We start from the raw sequence: 12921 nt of genomic DNA, 5'->3' as shown, positions 1-12921 counted from the left end.
AAGAAGCGTTGGGATATCCACATGGCTGGATACTGCGCAGCACACGCAACTGGACTCGACGATCCCTGCGAGCCCCTTCCACCTCGGGACACCGCACATTTCCCAAAGGTGCTGCAGGGGCCCCATCCCCTCAGCTCTGGCCTGAGGGACTCCCCCGCGGTGGGGGGGGGGACGCGAGGCGCATGCGTGGAGCGGCCGCGAGGGGGCGGCACCGCGGCGGGGCGGGGCGCGAGCGGCCGCTGGGGGCGCAGCGGGGAGGCCGCTCGCCGCCTCAGCACCGGCCAACATGGCGGCGCGGCGGCCCCGCTCCGCCTCAGGTCAGTGCTGGCCCTTTCCTGACGGTAGCGGAGAGGAGGCGGCGCGGCGGGCGCCCTTCCTCCTGTCGGGGGCGGCAGGCAGTCCCCTCCCGCTGTCCGCGCTGCGTCCCGGGGACGGGGAGGGATGGCCCGGGCTCTGCGCCTCCCCAGACCCTTGCGTGTCCCCCCCTCCACCGCGCGGCCCGGCGCATCGGCCCCGGCACCCCCGGCATCATCCGGGCTGAATCTCCTTCCCGGATTTAACCACCGAAACCCCTTCTAGGCAGGCCCGCAGACAGAATGAGTGCTGGCCGAGACCTCACGGAGCGCGCGGCCGCTTAGCAGGAGGTGCCGGGGGGATGCGGGACGGGAACCGGGAGCCTCCAGCCCCCATGGCCGCCGCATCCTTCACCGTGCGGGGCTTTCAGGGCATCGCTGTGGCCTCGTCGTGCGGCGCCTTTCGGCACTGGCACAGTTCGATGTGCTTGGGGCATGTCCAGAACATCTTTTGCCGCATGCAGGGCGTATTTTTTCATCAGTAGAAAATGCTCTGTCAGTATTATTTGCCACAGAATGTGTTTTACTTGTGTACACGAGTTTTGGTTTAAATAATAATTATTTAAGGGCTGAATTAATGTAACTGTGACGGTGTTTTAATATTCTCCATCTAAAGAAGTTAAACATGTACCTCAAAGAAAGAATATTCAATAACAACATTTTAACGTTATGGATCTCGCTATTTAATGTTTAGTACTCAAGAACATGTGGTAATAAAGGGAAATAATGCACACCTACATGTGTACTTCTTGCAGTCTTTGAAGTTTTAACCGTACTGGTAGTGCAAGTTAAAAAGCTGTCAAAATTCTAATAAAATGTTTACATCTACAGTCTTACTTTAATTCTAGGTAATAATTCTAGGTCATAATTCAACTGCTCGTATTTTCTGGAATGTCCGACCTGTATTTAGATTTAACCTTAAATATATTTAAACAAAGTGGACTTCAGTTCATGTATGTATGTCACAGAAGGTGAGACACTTCTAAAAAATGTTTCTCTAAAAATCTAGACCCATCTCTTTCCTCTGATGTTCAAGTATACATGGTGTTGAGGATCCTTTACTTTGAAGTTGTAGGATGCCTGTTTTGAAAATATTGACAGAATTGTCCTGTGAACACAGAACTTAATTGAAGTCCCAGCATCATCTGTTTCACTTGTGGAAAAGGAACAGAAGTCTCAAATGCTGATGCCTGGTCCTCAGAGGAGAGCACTGGGCCACAAGTTCTTAATCTTTCCAAGTGTTGTCTGTCCCTTCGGTTTTTGTTTTTCCTGGGTTTTTTTTTGTTTGTGTTGAGTGAGCTAACTGGTAGTTTTATCTGATGCCTCTTGGTTCCTTTGCTTGAACAGGTGGGGGAATCTTGTTCACCTTTGTAGAGCCAGTCATGGTTTTTATCAATTATACCACATGGTTTTTATCAATTATAGCCTTCTACACTTTACTTTGGTGATGGCATAGAATCCCCAAATCCTTTGTTCTGGGAACTGCTGGACCATAGGTAGCTTGTACACTACAATTTACACCACTGGATTACCCAGTTAATGCCCAAACTGGGTCTGGGGTTTTTACATAAATCGTTAATTTACCCTACAGCTGAGAAAATAACTTTTTTTTAATTGCTTTTCTTTTCCAGAGCACGACAGTGACGATGACTCCTACGAAGTGCTGGATTTAACGGAATATGCTCGACGTCACCATTGGTGGAATCGTTTGTTTGGCCGCAGTTCAGGACCAATTGTAGAAAAATACTCTGTAGCCACACAGATTGTGATGGGAGGTGTGACTGGCTGGTGAGGGAGCTTCCCTTTCCATAACTGACGTAGACCTTTTACTTTGTTAGAAGATCCATTTCCAAGGGTATTTCAAGCAGATAAATATATGTTTAATGGGATTTCCTTTAGCATTGATCAAGATTATTCATGTGTGAACAATTTTAGCTTGTTACTCTGACTCATCATTGTGAAGTGTTTTTTAATAGTGGTGAAACATCAGTTATCCAAGGGAACTCATACTAGTTACTGTGGAAAGGATTTGGGAAAATGTCAGAGCTCTAAAATGTCAAGAAAATCGAAAATGCAAGTAGCTTTTATTTTGTATGGAATAGCTTATTTCCTTACTAGTCTAGATTTAGAAACTTAGTTATGTTATGGCTGAGACATATTTTACAGGTAAAAGAAACGAAGGGAAGAAAAAAGATTGACAAAATATACTTTTATTTAGCCCCATTTCCTGGAGACTGTTTTTTCTTCTAAATTGAGCTGCAGCCATGTTGAACAAATTCACAGTTTGCTCTGACGTTAACTGATACATAGCCTAGTTATACTAGAATAATTCATGGTGAAAGCTAGACAGTAAAGCTGAGAACTTAAACTGGAAAATGTGGTCACAGCCTGAGCAGCTGTGTCAAGATATTTGTTATTTGTCAGAGGTATTTGAATGGTATTTGTCTATTCCAATACACAGAAAAACTGTAAATTAATTGAAAAACACCTTTATGGTAGCACAGTGACTTTTAAAGAGGGATTACCAAGAATTGGAAGATGAAATATACTAAAAATGAGATTGTTCTACCCAGGCTCAGTACAGCTTTGTGAAGTGGGTTTAGCTTTCAGTCAGAGTTTATAATTTGCTTCTGTCACCTTAAATTTTTTTTTAAAGTTATATGTGTACATGTAAACTTAGAAGTTTCTAGGGAATAGTTCATCTGGCATCCATAAAAACTGGCTTATTGAATGATCTGGAAAATGCAGTTTCAGCATCTGTAGATGCACATCTCTCGGGGTGCCTACTTATGTATATAAATAAGAATTCACTATTTATATGCAGGGGGAAAAATTCCCCTCTGTGTGTGGGCCAGTGTTTAGACACACTGGAATTGCCCAGGGAAGTTGTGGAACCATCAGCCTTGGAAACTCATATCTGAGTCAGGGCTCTTGGCAGCCTGATCGAGCTTTGAGATTGGATTGGGCTCTGCAGCAGTTTTGGGAAGGTGACTAGCCCAGGTGACCTCCAGAGGCCCCTTCCTGCCCTATCTTTGTTCTGTAATATCAATATCTGTGCTGTTCTCCATTTGATGAGGGAGGGTTTGGAGCCTGAGAACAAGGTAATTTTCTGGTTGCCTTGATCCGTTAAAAATAGACTTAACACCATGTCCCAGCAGAGTGCCCTTGCTGAATTTTAACTCTTGTGGTAAGGATGTGCTGCGTTTTACTGAGGTCTTTCAGTTATGAGTTGTGTAGTTAATATAAATTATAGTGTAATGTATTTACATTCCACTTGGGAACAGTTATAGTAGCACTGTTATGTAATTATGCTGTGCTGTATTAACATGCTAGCATTAATAGCAGTAAGATCTAGAGATCTCGAGCTTACTTTAAAGGAGCCATCACGAGCAACCATCACTCACATTGTGTTGTTTTAGACATTGTTAATTTAATATTGCTCGCATTAAATGGCCTTGATTTTTAAATTTGTAAATATGAAATGATACATTTGCTTTTTAAATGAAATAATGGTAATAGTTGCAGTCAGGAATTGTGTAGTGTGGTATTGTTCAGCAGAAAACTTCATTAGACTGGGATTTTTTTTGTTTTGTTCCCTTAAGGTGTGCGGGATTTTTGTTCCAGAAAGTCGGAAAGCTGGCAGCAACTGCAGTAGGTGGTGGCTTTCTTCTGCTTCAAGTATGTAGCGTTTCATGCTTTATAAGTTGGCAAATGTTATTTACTAAACAATAGGAAAAACACAGCTGTTGGGTAACATTTAATTAGGAAAGGTTTCTTATCTACTTCATCTTTTTAGTCTTATCAGTCAAAACCTTGCATTGGAGCTGGAATATTGTGTACAAATGTATAAAAGAGACATTTCTAAAAATCAGTGGTAAATCAGAATCTACTCTGTCCTGTAAAATAGTTTGTTGTAAGACAAGAGAACTTCTGTGCAGAAGCTGAAGTACTGTCTGTGGTTCGGTGCTGCCAGATGAGAGGAACTGCCTGTAAACCTATGGTTAGGGAGAATTTAAAATGTGTTTGTTTTACATTGGTTTGAGAATTTTATCACAGCTTTAGGCTGCTTTGGCAGTTGCCTGGAAAGCTTGTTCTGGTCCCAGTATGAGCTGTGTTTTTCTGTTTTCTCCCCTTGCCATGAATCTCTGTCTATTGAATCTCTAAAGCCTGGCTGAATTTTGACAGCTTCATTGCATTCCTCTCTCTGCTGGCTTTCAGGTTCAGAAGTTTTTAATTATGTTATCTAGCATGATCATTTGCATTTTTCATCAGATACTGTGATTAGAGGAGGATATATTTCCAAAAAACCTTTAAATTAGATGAAACTTTCAGTGGAGGAGAATTTCATGTGTCCTTCTGTAAGATGCCAGGATTTTACTGGCATTTTTCATGCCTTAATACCTGTGAGCTTTTCATTTTATCTCAGATTGTTCTAGGGGATATAGATTGGTGCCTACTTAGGCTCAGTGACAGACAATTTCTTGAGAGGGGAGGTTAAAGATATATTCATTATTTCCATCATCACCCTGAAGGGTTTCTGAAAGACATATCCTGCTTTTATTTCTTTTGATTGTAGTGGCTGGTGCAGTCAAGCACTGATGGGGAAGGGTGGGGTAGTAACTGCTGCTATACGTGTAATACATTGAAATGTTGCTGTTGTGTGAAGTACACATATTTCCTTCATAATCATGGTCCCCACTGCTTTGGGGGCTGGTTTGGTTTTTGCCTCTTCCCATGTTTTGAATGACACTGGTCTTAATTCTATTAATGATAATTTTTTTATCGATATGACTGAAGAGCTGCCAGAGAGGCACCGAGGGCAGAGGCAGCAGATTGCTGCAGGTACCTTCCTCAGTGCTCCTGACTATAGGAAGCTGAAAAGTTAAAGCTGAGACCTGTAGACAAAGGAGAATGGAAATTGAATAAAACACATCACTTGTGCAGGATTTTTGCTTGTTGAGCTGTGAAGTTTGAGGAGCTTTCCTGTACATGCAGTAGATTTGCCATGTGGTTGAGTGTCTGATTTCTTGGTTGATCTCATTTACACTGAATCCAAAAAGGAGTATTATCCAAGAGGAAATATAAGTTAAGTATTTTGATTGGATTGTCTATATCTTAAGTAAGATCAGATTCTCTTGAAAGGAAATTAAGTAAATGCCTTGGTCTCTCTTTTAATTCAAAACATTTTGCATTTTAAGGCTGAGTCATAAATTCTATGGTGTAATTACACTTCTGTAGTCTTTAATTTTTTCATTTAAAGATCACACATCCTGATTCTATGAATACGTGTTCAGTGCTTCCCCTGAGTGGGCAGAAGAGTATTTCAGCACATTACTAGAAAGTTCCTTTTTATCTGTAAATTTCTCTGAAGTTGCAGATTTCATTTCAACTGCTGATTGCAATATTGACATTATAATTACATGCTAGAACAAGAATAATAACTACAGAAGGCAAGATTCTTGGCTAAAGCCCGTTCAGTGAAATATTTCAGTCTTAAAATTTAAAAAATACATCTTTTTCTTCAGTGGGTGATGACTTCATTTCAAGAAATGTAGTAGGAAACGGAAAGCAATACATTCTTCAGTGTCAGTTTGTACAGGAAGCAAAAAATATTTTTCATATTTTTGTAAGTGATCTAGAACTTCAGTCTTAATACAGATTATATGAAAAGTAGTTGGAGAAAAATAATAAAAATTATGTGAAATTTGCACAGTTTTTCAAAATCATGATCTGTTATCACATCTTTGTGGTGAATATTTCCACACCTTAATTTGATTAATTCATATTTGATTATTAACTATGCTTTTTTTGGTGAAGTAGATGTAGTTCTTCAAATATGCTGCTATAAGAGCATTATCCAGGCACTATATTAAGGAAAATATAGTGCATTTCTCATAACAAGTAGAGGATTTTCCTTGGGTAACTTCTCATTTATACAGCACAGTTTGGTAAAATCCTGGAGTAGGGAGGTACAAACTCAAGACCTCTTGGTTCTACTGTAGTGAATTGGTTAAAAACAATTGTTCTTAATGAGCACCTAATAGTTCTTTATTTTTAAAATCCTATATCCTCAAGAGCAGTTTCATTGTCTTTTGCTCTGCAGTGAGCATACAAATTACAGCTTTTTCTGTTCTGTGTTGTCTATTATTTAATAATGAAATTGGATTTTTTTTCAGTTATTTGTGCTTTCACTAACACATTTTTCCTCAGCCCATTAATATGCCATTGATGAATTAAATTGAATTCTTCATTAAATTATGTTCTAATTTAGGAAAGGTAAATATGTGAAAACAACACAAGAAGCAGAATAAACTCTAAGATGTCCTTGGCTTTATCTTGTACAGGGGTTTGTTGCTAGTGCACCATGATGATCAAGGAATCATAGCATGGGTTGGCTTGGCAGGGACCTTAAGGACCATGTAACTCCAACCCAGTGTGGCATCCCAGTGACATTCCCAGGGAGGGACCAACCTGCTTCTGGGGCTGGAGGCTTAGTGAGGAAGAGTTGGATTCAGTTTTATGTTGGATGTCCCACTTTTCAGTTGATGTGTGCACACTCAGAGGGAATGTTCAGTGGAACAGCCAAAGCAAATGGGAGTTGGGAGTTGGCCTGATAAAGAAGTGCCAAGTTTCTGGCGGGTTCTGCCATGGAGGGACAGAGCCTCTGTAACCTGCAGCACTGGCGGTGGGGACAGTGGAGCTATGCCTGCTGATGGTGGCTGAGGGTACAACCTCTGCAGTTCAACTCTTACACATTGTGTCACTTCTCAGTCCCTTCTTGTCAGTGTGTGTTGAGCTTAGAGACTTGTGAGATCTGTTGTGGAAACTGGGGGTTGTTCCCTTCCTAAACAGCAGAAAATGCCTCAAAGTGCTTGTGGGTTCTGTGCCCTGCAGCTGAGCTCACCTGTGCCTTCTGGCCTTCCTTGGCCTCTTTGAGTCTGAGACATTTTGCCTTGAGGAAATTAAAATTTTTGTCTCCCATCTTGCTGTACCATTTTTTTGCTCCTAAACATTTTTCTGCTCATTATTCATGTTAGTGTTTCCCAAAGTACCTGTGTGCCTCTCCAGTATCACCCCCAAAATGAGGTCTGCCCTTGGAGATTCTCAGTTTTCTTTAATTAATGTCAAGAAAGATAACACATTTTTAGTGTTCCTGCACTGATGTATTTCTTCAATTGCCTTTTTGAAAAAATTGTGTGGTTTTTTCCAACACTTTTGGAAGGTCTTGAACAAATAATGAGCTAGGAGATATATAGATAAGTATATAATATATCTATTGTTCCATTATCATATATAGAGAAATTCCTGTATAACCCAAAATCAACCTCCCATAGGTCTCTTTAATAATATGTGCAATTAATATGTATAGACCTATATGACTCCTTAATATATTCAAATATGGATATGATAATGGCATATTGTTAATTTACTTGGTTGTTGTAGGGTCTGAGTTAAAAAAATAGTAAATTTTTCGATTTTGCATTTCTGTAAATTAACTGTTATAAGCAAGTAGATCTTTATGATACTTGGAGTCTAAAAATTGAAGTCTGTTTTTTCAGCATTTGAGTTCAGGGGTATTATTTCTGCACTTATATATGAAATTATGTAATTAGTGGGGTTGCAGCCAAAGTAGATATGACAGAGGTTCTGTCACTGCCAAAGTACAGGGTTTTTTTTCTTCTCAGTTAAAAAATTTATATTCAAAACATTACCCTCTGTTGCTTATTTTATTAACACCCAATAAGTAGAATTTGGAATCTCTTATTTCAGGGCTACAAAGTTCAGGGAGAAAAGATGTCTGGTTTTGATACAAGTGTAAGCTCTGCAGTAGTTACAAACAGATCTTAATTAAAAACTTCTGCCTCATCTTTGTGCTCTCTGGATAACTGAGCTAATTAAAGTTGTCTTAATGAAATGTTTCTTCCAAGAGCCATTTGCATTTTACAAGAAGCAGATACATTAGCATTTCTTACATTGTGTTGGACTGAGTAGATCGGTCACATTTAATTTTCAGTTGTATGAGTGAGAAGGCACCAATTCAATGCTGGGGCCTTTTTGAAATTCTTGTGGTCATGTTAAATTCATAGAATAACAATTGCCACAATGTGCAGCTGTTTTTCTTTTCCTGGTATGTCATCCAGTGACTGGATGTGCAACCAGTACAGTTTTCAAACAGGTTTTCTGCTTTCATACTGTACAGACAGCCCTTAATGAGCTGTCCCTGCCTGGCACTAGTGCCCGTGTGGATAAATGGCTTTACAGTAGACAGGCAAAGTCAATTAATTTGTCATTAATTACATGCAGAGGCATGAAGTAAAAGAGAGTTTAAAATATGATAATTTCATTTTGCATTCGTCCAGTGAATTGTTATTTTTAATTATATAAAGGTGGAAACTGAAGTTGACTTTCTTGAAGAGGTGATCTAGAAGTTTTGTTTTGAATTCAGACAAAATCTGTCTGACACTTGTTTATTTTTTTTTTCTGGATTATGAAATCCTCAGTTCGTGGTGAAATAGGTTGCTTAGTTACTGTGGCAGTTGTAGTACAAGCTAGATGGTCTAATTTCAGTTATTTGGTAGAAAGATCCATGTGAAAGTCAAACTTCAGAGCCTGTAAGTGATGTGAAACTAAATATAATAAATTGTGTATTTAGGCTAAACCTAATAAATTGTATATTTAAGTACCTGTTCCACTAAAGTTCATTATCTATGACTTACGTTTACCAACTGGACAGTTTGCATAGAAGGCTGTTGGGTAGATTGGGTGGATTTCCCACCCACATGTGACCTTGAGAAGTACCTGAGAAATCTCACACTTTACAAAGAGTTTTTGGCTAACAGTCATTTACGTCTCAGTTTAGTGTTTATAGCTATTTGTCCTAACAGTTAAAATAAGTAGTAATCCTTAATTTTGATTTTCTTCTCTTTTTTTCCCCCCAAATAATGAGTTGTTTAACTGCTTTCTAGAACATGCACTAAGCAAATATTAGTAAAAGAAACAAGGCAAAGGTTTGGGATGATGGTTAGACAGGCTATAAAATTTGGAAGTTTGTGTGTAAATTGGAATGAACCAGCCTCCTCAAACGTATTCATTTTTCTGGTTTTACAGAACTTGTGCTGTTCTCAGGCTGTGTTATTTTTATACTTAATGGTTTTGTTTTGTAAGAAGGGTGAGAATTCTCCTGTAATGAGTACATTTTTTTGTTGTTGTTGGATAGTTTAAATGATGTAGGATAAAATAAAGAGTTTTCAGTGTTTCTAATGATGATTTTGATTAGCCCTGGATACTCTGTCACAAATCAGAAGTCTACAGTTCTGAAAGAAGCTGAAACAAAAGAGTTTCTTCATTGTTGTCCTATGAATGTATTTTTCTTACAAGTGAAGTAACAGTAAATGCTGAAGGAAAAACATTGCAAAGCTTTTATAATTAAAAAACAGAGAACTGGTAAAATTAACAAGAGTCTACTGAACTTTGCCATTGCTTGTTCTAATTTGAATTGCTCTCACTGAGGAAAGGTTTAAAGCAGAGGACCTGCTGAAATTGGAAGAATGTCTTTTCCTGTATCTGTAATAAGTAAAAATAGAAGCTATTTTATAGGCACCAAGACAATGTATTTTGACTCCTGAAATGTGAATTGCAGCTGTACTAACTGCCTTTGTTTCCCTAGATTGCTAGTCATAGTGGATATGTACAAGTTGACTGGAAGAGAGTTGAAAAAGATGTGAACAAGGCAAAAAAACAGTTAAAAAAGCGTGCAAATAAGGCAGCTCCTGAAATCAACACTCTCATTGAAGAGGTGAGTCTAAGGTGATAAACTCCTTTTTACCAGTCAGATTTTTTACCTTGCATTGCAGGTGATAATGACTTGAAAATGCAGATGCAAAACTGGAACACATCAAAAATAGTTTGGCTTTATAATTTATTTAAAGTTATCAGACTGTGCTGTCTTTTATTCATTCAGCTTTCTGGTTTGGTCACTGTTAAAAATGACACACGAATTTGTTCTTGACGGATGACAAAGCCAGTAAGGTCATGACATGGTAAAAAGTTCAGGATGGTGTGGGTAAAACATGGTAACTACAAAGACAAAACCCAAATCTTAAACTGCTGATAATAAAATTACTTGTCTGGACAAGAATGACTTTTCTTGCAGAAAAGCTGTAGCTATTTTGTAACAAGAGTTGTGATTTTATCTCACTTTATACATTTTGGAGAATATCTGTCTGCAGAATCTGCCAGTTGCCTACTATATTGAGAAGAGGTAGCTGTGATACTGATCAGTGTCACTGAGGCTGTTTCACCCTGTCATTTGAAGACTTCCATTTAATCAATTTTGTGGTTGTTTGGGGTTTTTTAAAGCCTTTTTTTACATATTTTTCATGTTCCATACATGCAACCTAAGTTTCGTTCTGAATAACTGAGAATCCTGACTGTGAATGTGCTGCAGACAGTGAAACAGCAGCCACACTGGTGTTCTGTAATTAATGAATTCTGACATCTCAGATTTAGTCTGTATGGAGTTGCATATAGATTGATTAAAAATTTCCTTAAATTTTAATGTGAATGTGAACTGAAAGTTCAAGACTGAGGGTTTTCTTGCTGCTTCTGTACCTCAAATAGCTTAACCTCTCCTTTGCTAGTGCCCTGTAGAAATGGGTAGAATAGGATGGGGTTTTTGGTTTTCCTTTGTTTTTTTTCCTCTCAGATAATATTACTTTCTTGTAACCATGTGTTAGTTGCCAATCTGGAGTGTTTGAAGCAGAGGATTTATGAAATGGCACATTTGATAAAAGGTGTTACACTCTGTGCTGCTACTTCATGAAATACTCTACACCCATGTCATCATACATAAGTGTTTTTTTCTAGGATTAAGTTGTTAGGAAACTGGCTCATAATGTGTATTTCTTTTCCAGTGATCTTCCAAAAAGCAGTATTTTTTCTTTAAACAATTTCATGTGATTGCAATTGAAGTCATGGTGGTGCTCATGCTTTTTTTGACAAGGTAGTTTGTAAAGCATGTCTTATTTTAATCAAAACGAGAGTGATATTGGCATGAAATTGCTGGAACAACTCCTCTGTATTTTTACTTTTTAAAGGTTCACTGTATTTTAAAATTATTGTTAAAAACATCTGAGAATCAGTTTGCACTACATTGGTGCCACCTATTTTTAAATGGTTTTAGACACATCACTTCCCCCTGCACCCTTCTCCTCAAGTTCAGTGTTCTTGTTTCCAGAAGTTGTGATAGGTATTAAATAATAACATCAGACATAATTAACTTTATGAATATCATTTTTCTTCTCAGTCAACAGAATTTATCAAACAGAACATTGTGGTGTCCAGTGGCTTTGTTGGAGGCTTTTTGTTGGGGCTGGCATCGTAAGGACCTGAACGTCTCTTCCGGATGGGATCCGTGTCAGCCAAGATCAGTTGTGACGTGCTGTCTGCAAGCGCCGTGGCTCACTGGGCCTGCCAGAGCAACACAAGAGGACAAGCTAGACAACTTGGGAGCTTTTACATTTCAGGCTTTTGCCTCTTGAAGCTTGGTAAAACTAGGATTTGCTGAAAAACTGTGCAGTGTGCTCATTTATAGCGTTTCTGGGCAAAACTGGTTCATCCTCATCATGTCTCTTTTTATCCATGGCCTTTCAAGATCTAGCATTTTTTAAAATGTTTTTCTTGGAATATAGCTATGTAACCATACTATAAGAATGAAAGCTCCATTTCTATGTTTTCAGTTAAATACTGTTTATTTAAAAAGTATTTTTTTCATGCTGTAGTAGGTAGTATCAATGACTACATACTGTATATGATATTGTGGTTTCAGCCTCCTGGCTGTCCATCTTCTTTAGAAGTCGCTGCAATAATCTGTAATACCTTTTTACAGAGTATTAAATAACAAAAAATCATGAGCTTATTAAAGGTGAAAATTAACTTTGGCCTTTGTGTACATAAAAAATAAGAAAGTCTCTCAATATTAGCTTGCAGGGACCTGGTGCCAGTGTTTGCCCAGACAGATTTTTAAGGTGGTTTTAGTGATTTGTTACCAAGTTATTCTAAAGAAGCTGATAATCCAAACAAACACTCAATGCATTTTGCTGCATTTCAAACTTGAACCTTTCAGAAATTTCTACCCAAGGAGGAGTTTGCTCTGCCCTGATTTCTCTGGTCTTTACTGTAGCAGCAGATAAATGTGAATCTCTCCCACCAGGGCTCTGTTGGGTTGCTGTTGTCTTCTCTGAACAGCAGTAGTGGTTCAGTAGCATTGGATGGATGGATGGATGGATGGGTGTGAGCTTGGATGCAGAGGACATGGGATGTTGGACATACTAGCCTTCTAAATATTTGGATTTGTGCATCCCTGGGCTCCAGAGGTTTGTATTACATGTTGACCTCATGTTTGTGGTGTGCTTGTGGCCAAGGTGAGTAAGATATGAAGCATGTCCTGCATACCTCTGAGCTTTAAGGGTTTCATCAAGCCTTGTTAAGACTTTGGAAAGTGAATTTTAGCACACACACCCTAAACCAAACCCAAGGCACATGAATGGCCATGGATTCTAAATATTTT

The 12921-nt window shown here is 38.9% G+C and overlaps 1 protein-coding gene across 2 annotated transcripts; it reads left to right on the top strand.

The window, feature by feature from the left end:
* Positions 1 to 225: 225 nt before the first annotated feature.
* On the top strand, positions 226 to 12287 carry FUNDC1 (FUN14 domain containing 1). 2 transcript variants are annotated; one of them, XM_059840011.1, is made up of 6 exons: positions 303 to 317; positions 1202 to 1324; positions 1985 to 2141; positions 3956 to 4031; positions 10021 to 10149; positions 11659 to 12287. In XM_059840011.1, the coding sequence occupies exons 2-6, from the start codon at positions 1309 to 1311 to the stop codon at positions 11734 to 11736; spliced, it is 456 nt and encodes a 151-aa protein (XP_059695994.1). In that variant the 5' UTR covers positions 303 to 317; positions 1202 to 1308; the 3' UTR covers positions 11737 to 12287. The 2 variants fall into 2 exon arrangements, with proteins under 2 accessions (XP_059695993.1, XP_059695994.1); XM_059840010.1 differs by lacking the exon at positions 1202 to 1324 and having other exon boundaries at positions 226 to 317.
* The last annotated feature ends 634 nt before the right edge of the window (positions 12288 to 12921 follow it).

This window comes from Haemorhous mexicanus, chromosome 2 (genome assembly GCF_027477595.1).
Source record: "Haemorhous mexicanus isolate bHaeMex1 chromosome 2, bHaeMex1.pri, whole genome shotgun sequence".
NCBI classification, from domain to species: domain Eukaryota; kingdom Metazoa; phylum Chordata; class Aves; order Passeriformes; family Fringillidae; genus Haemorhous; species Haemorhous mexicanus.
This window is presented reverse-complemented; position numbering and strand designations above follow the sequence as displayed.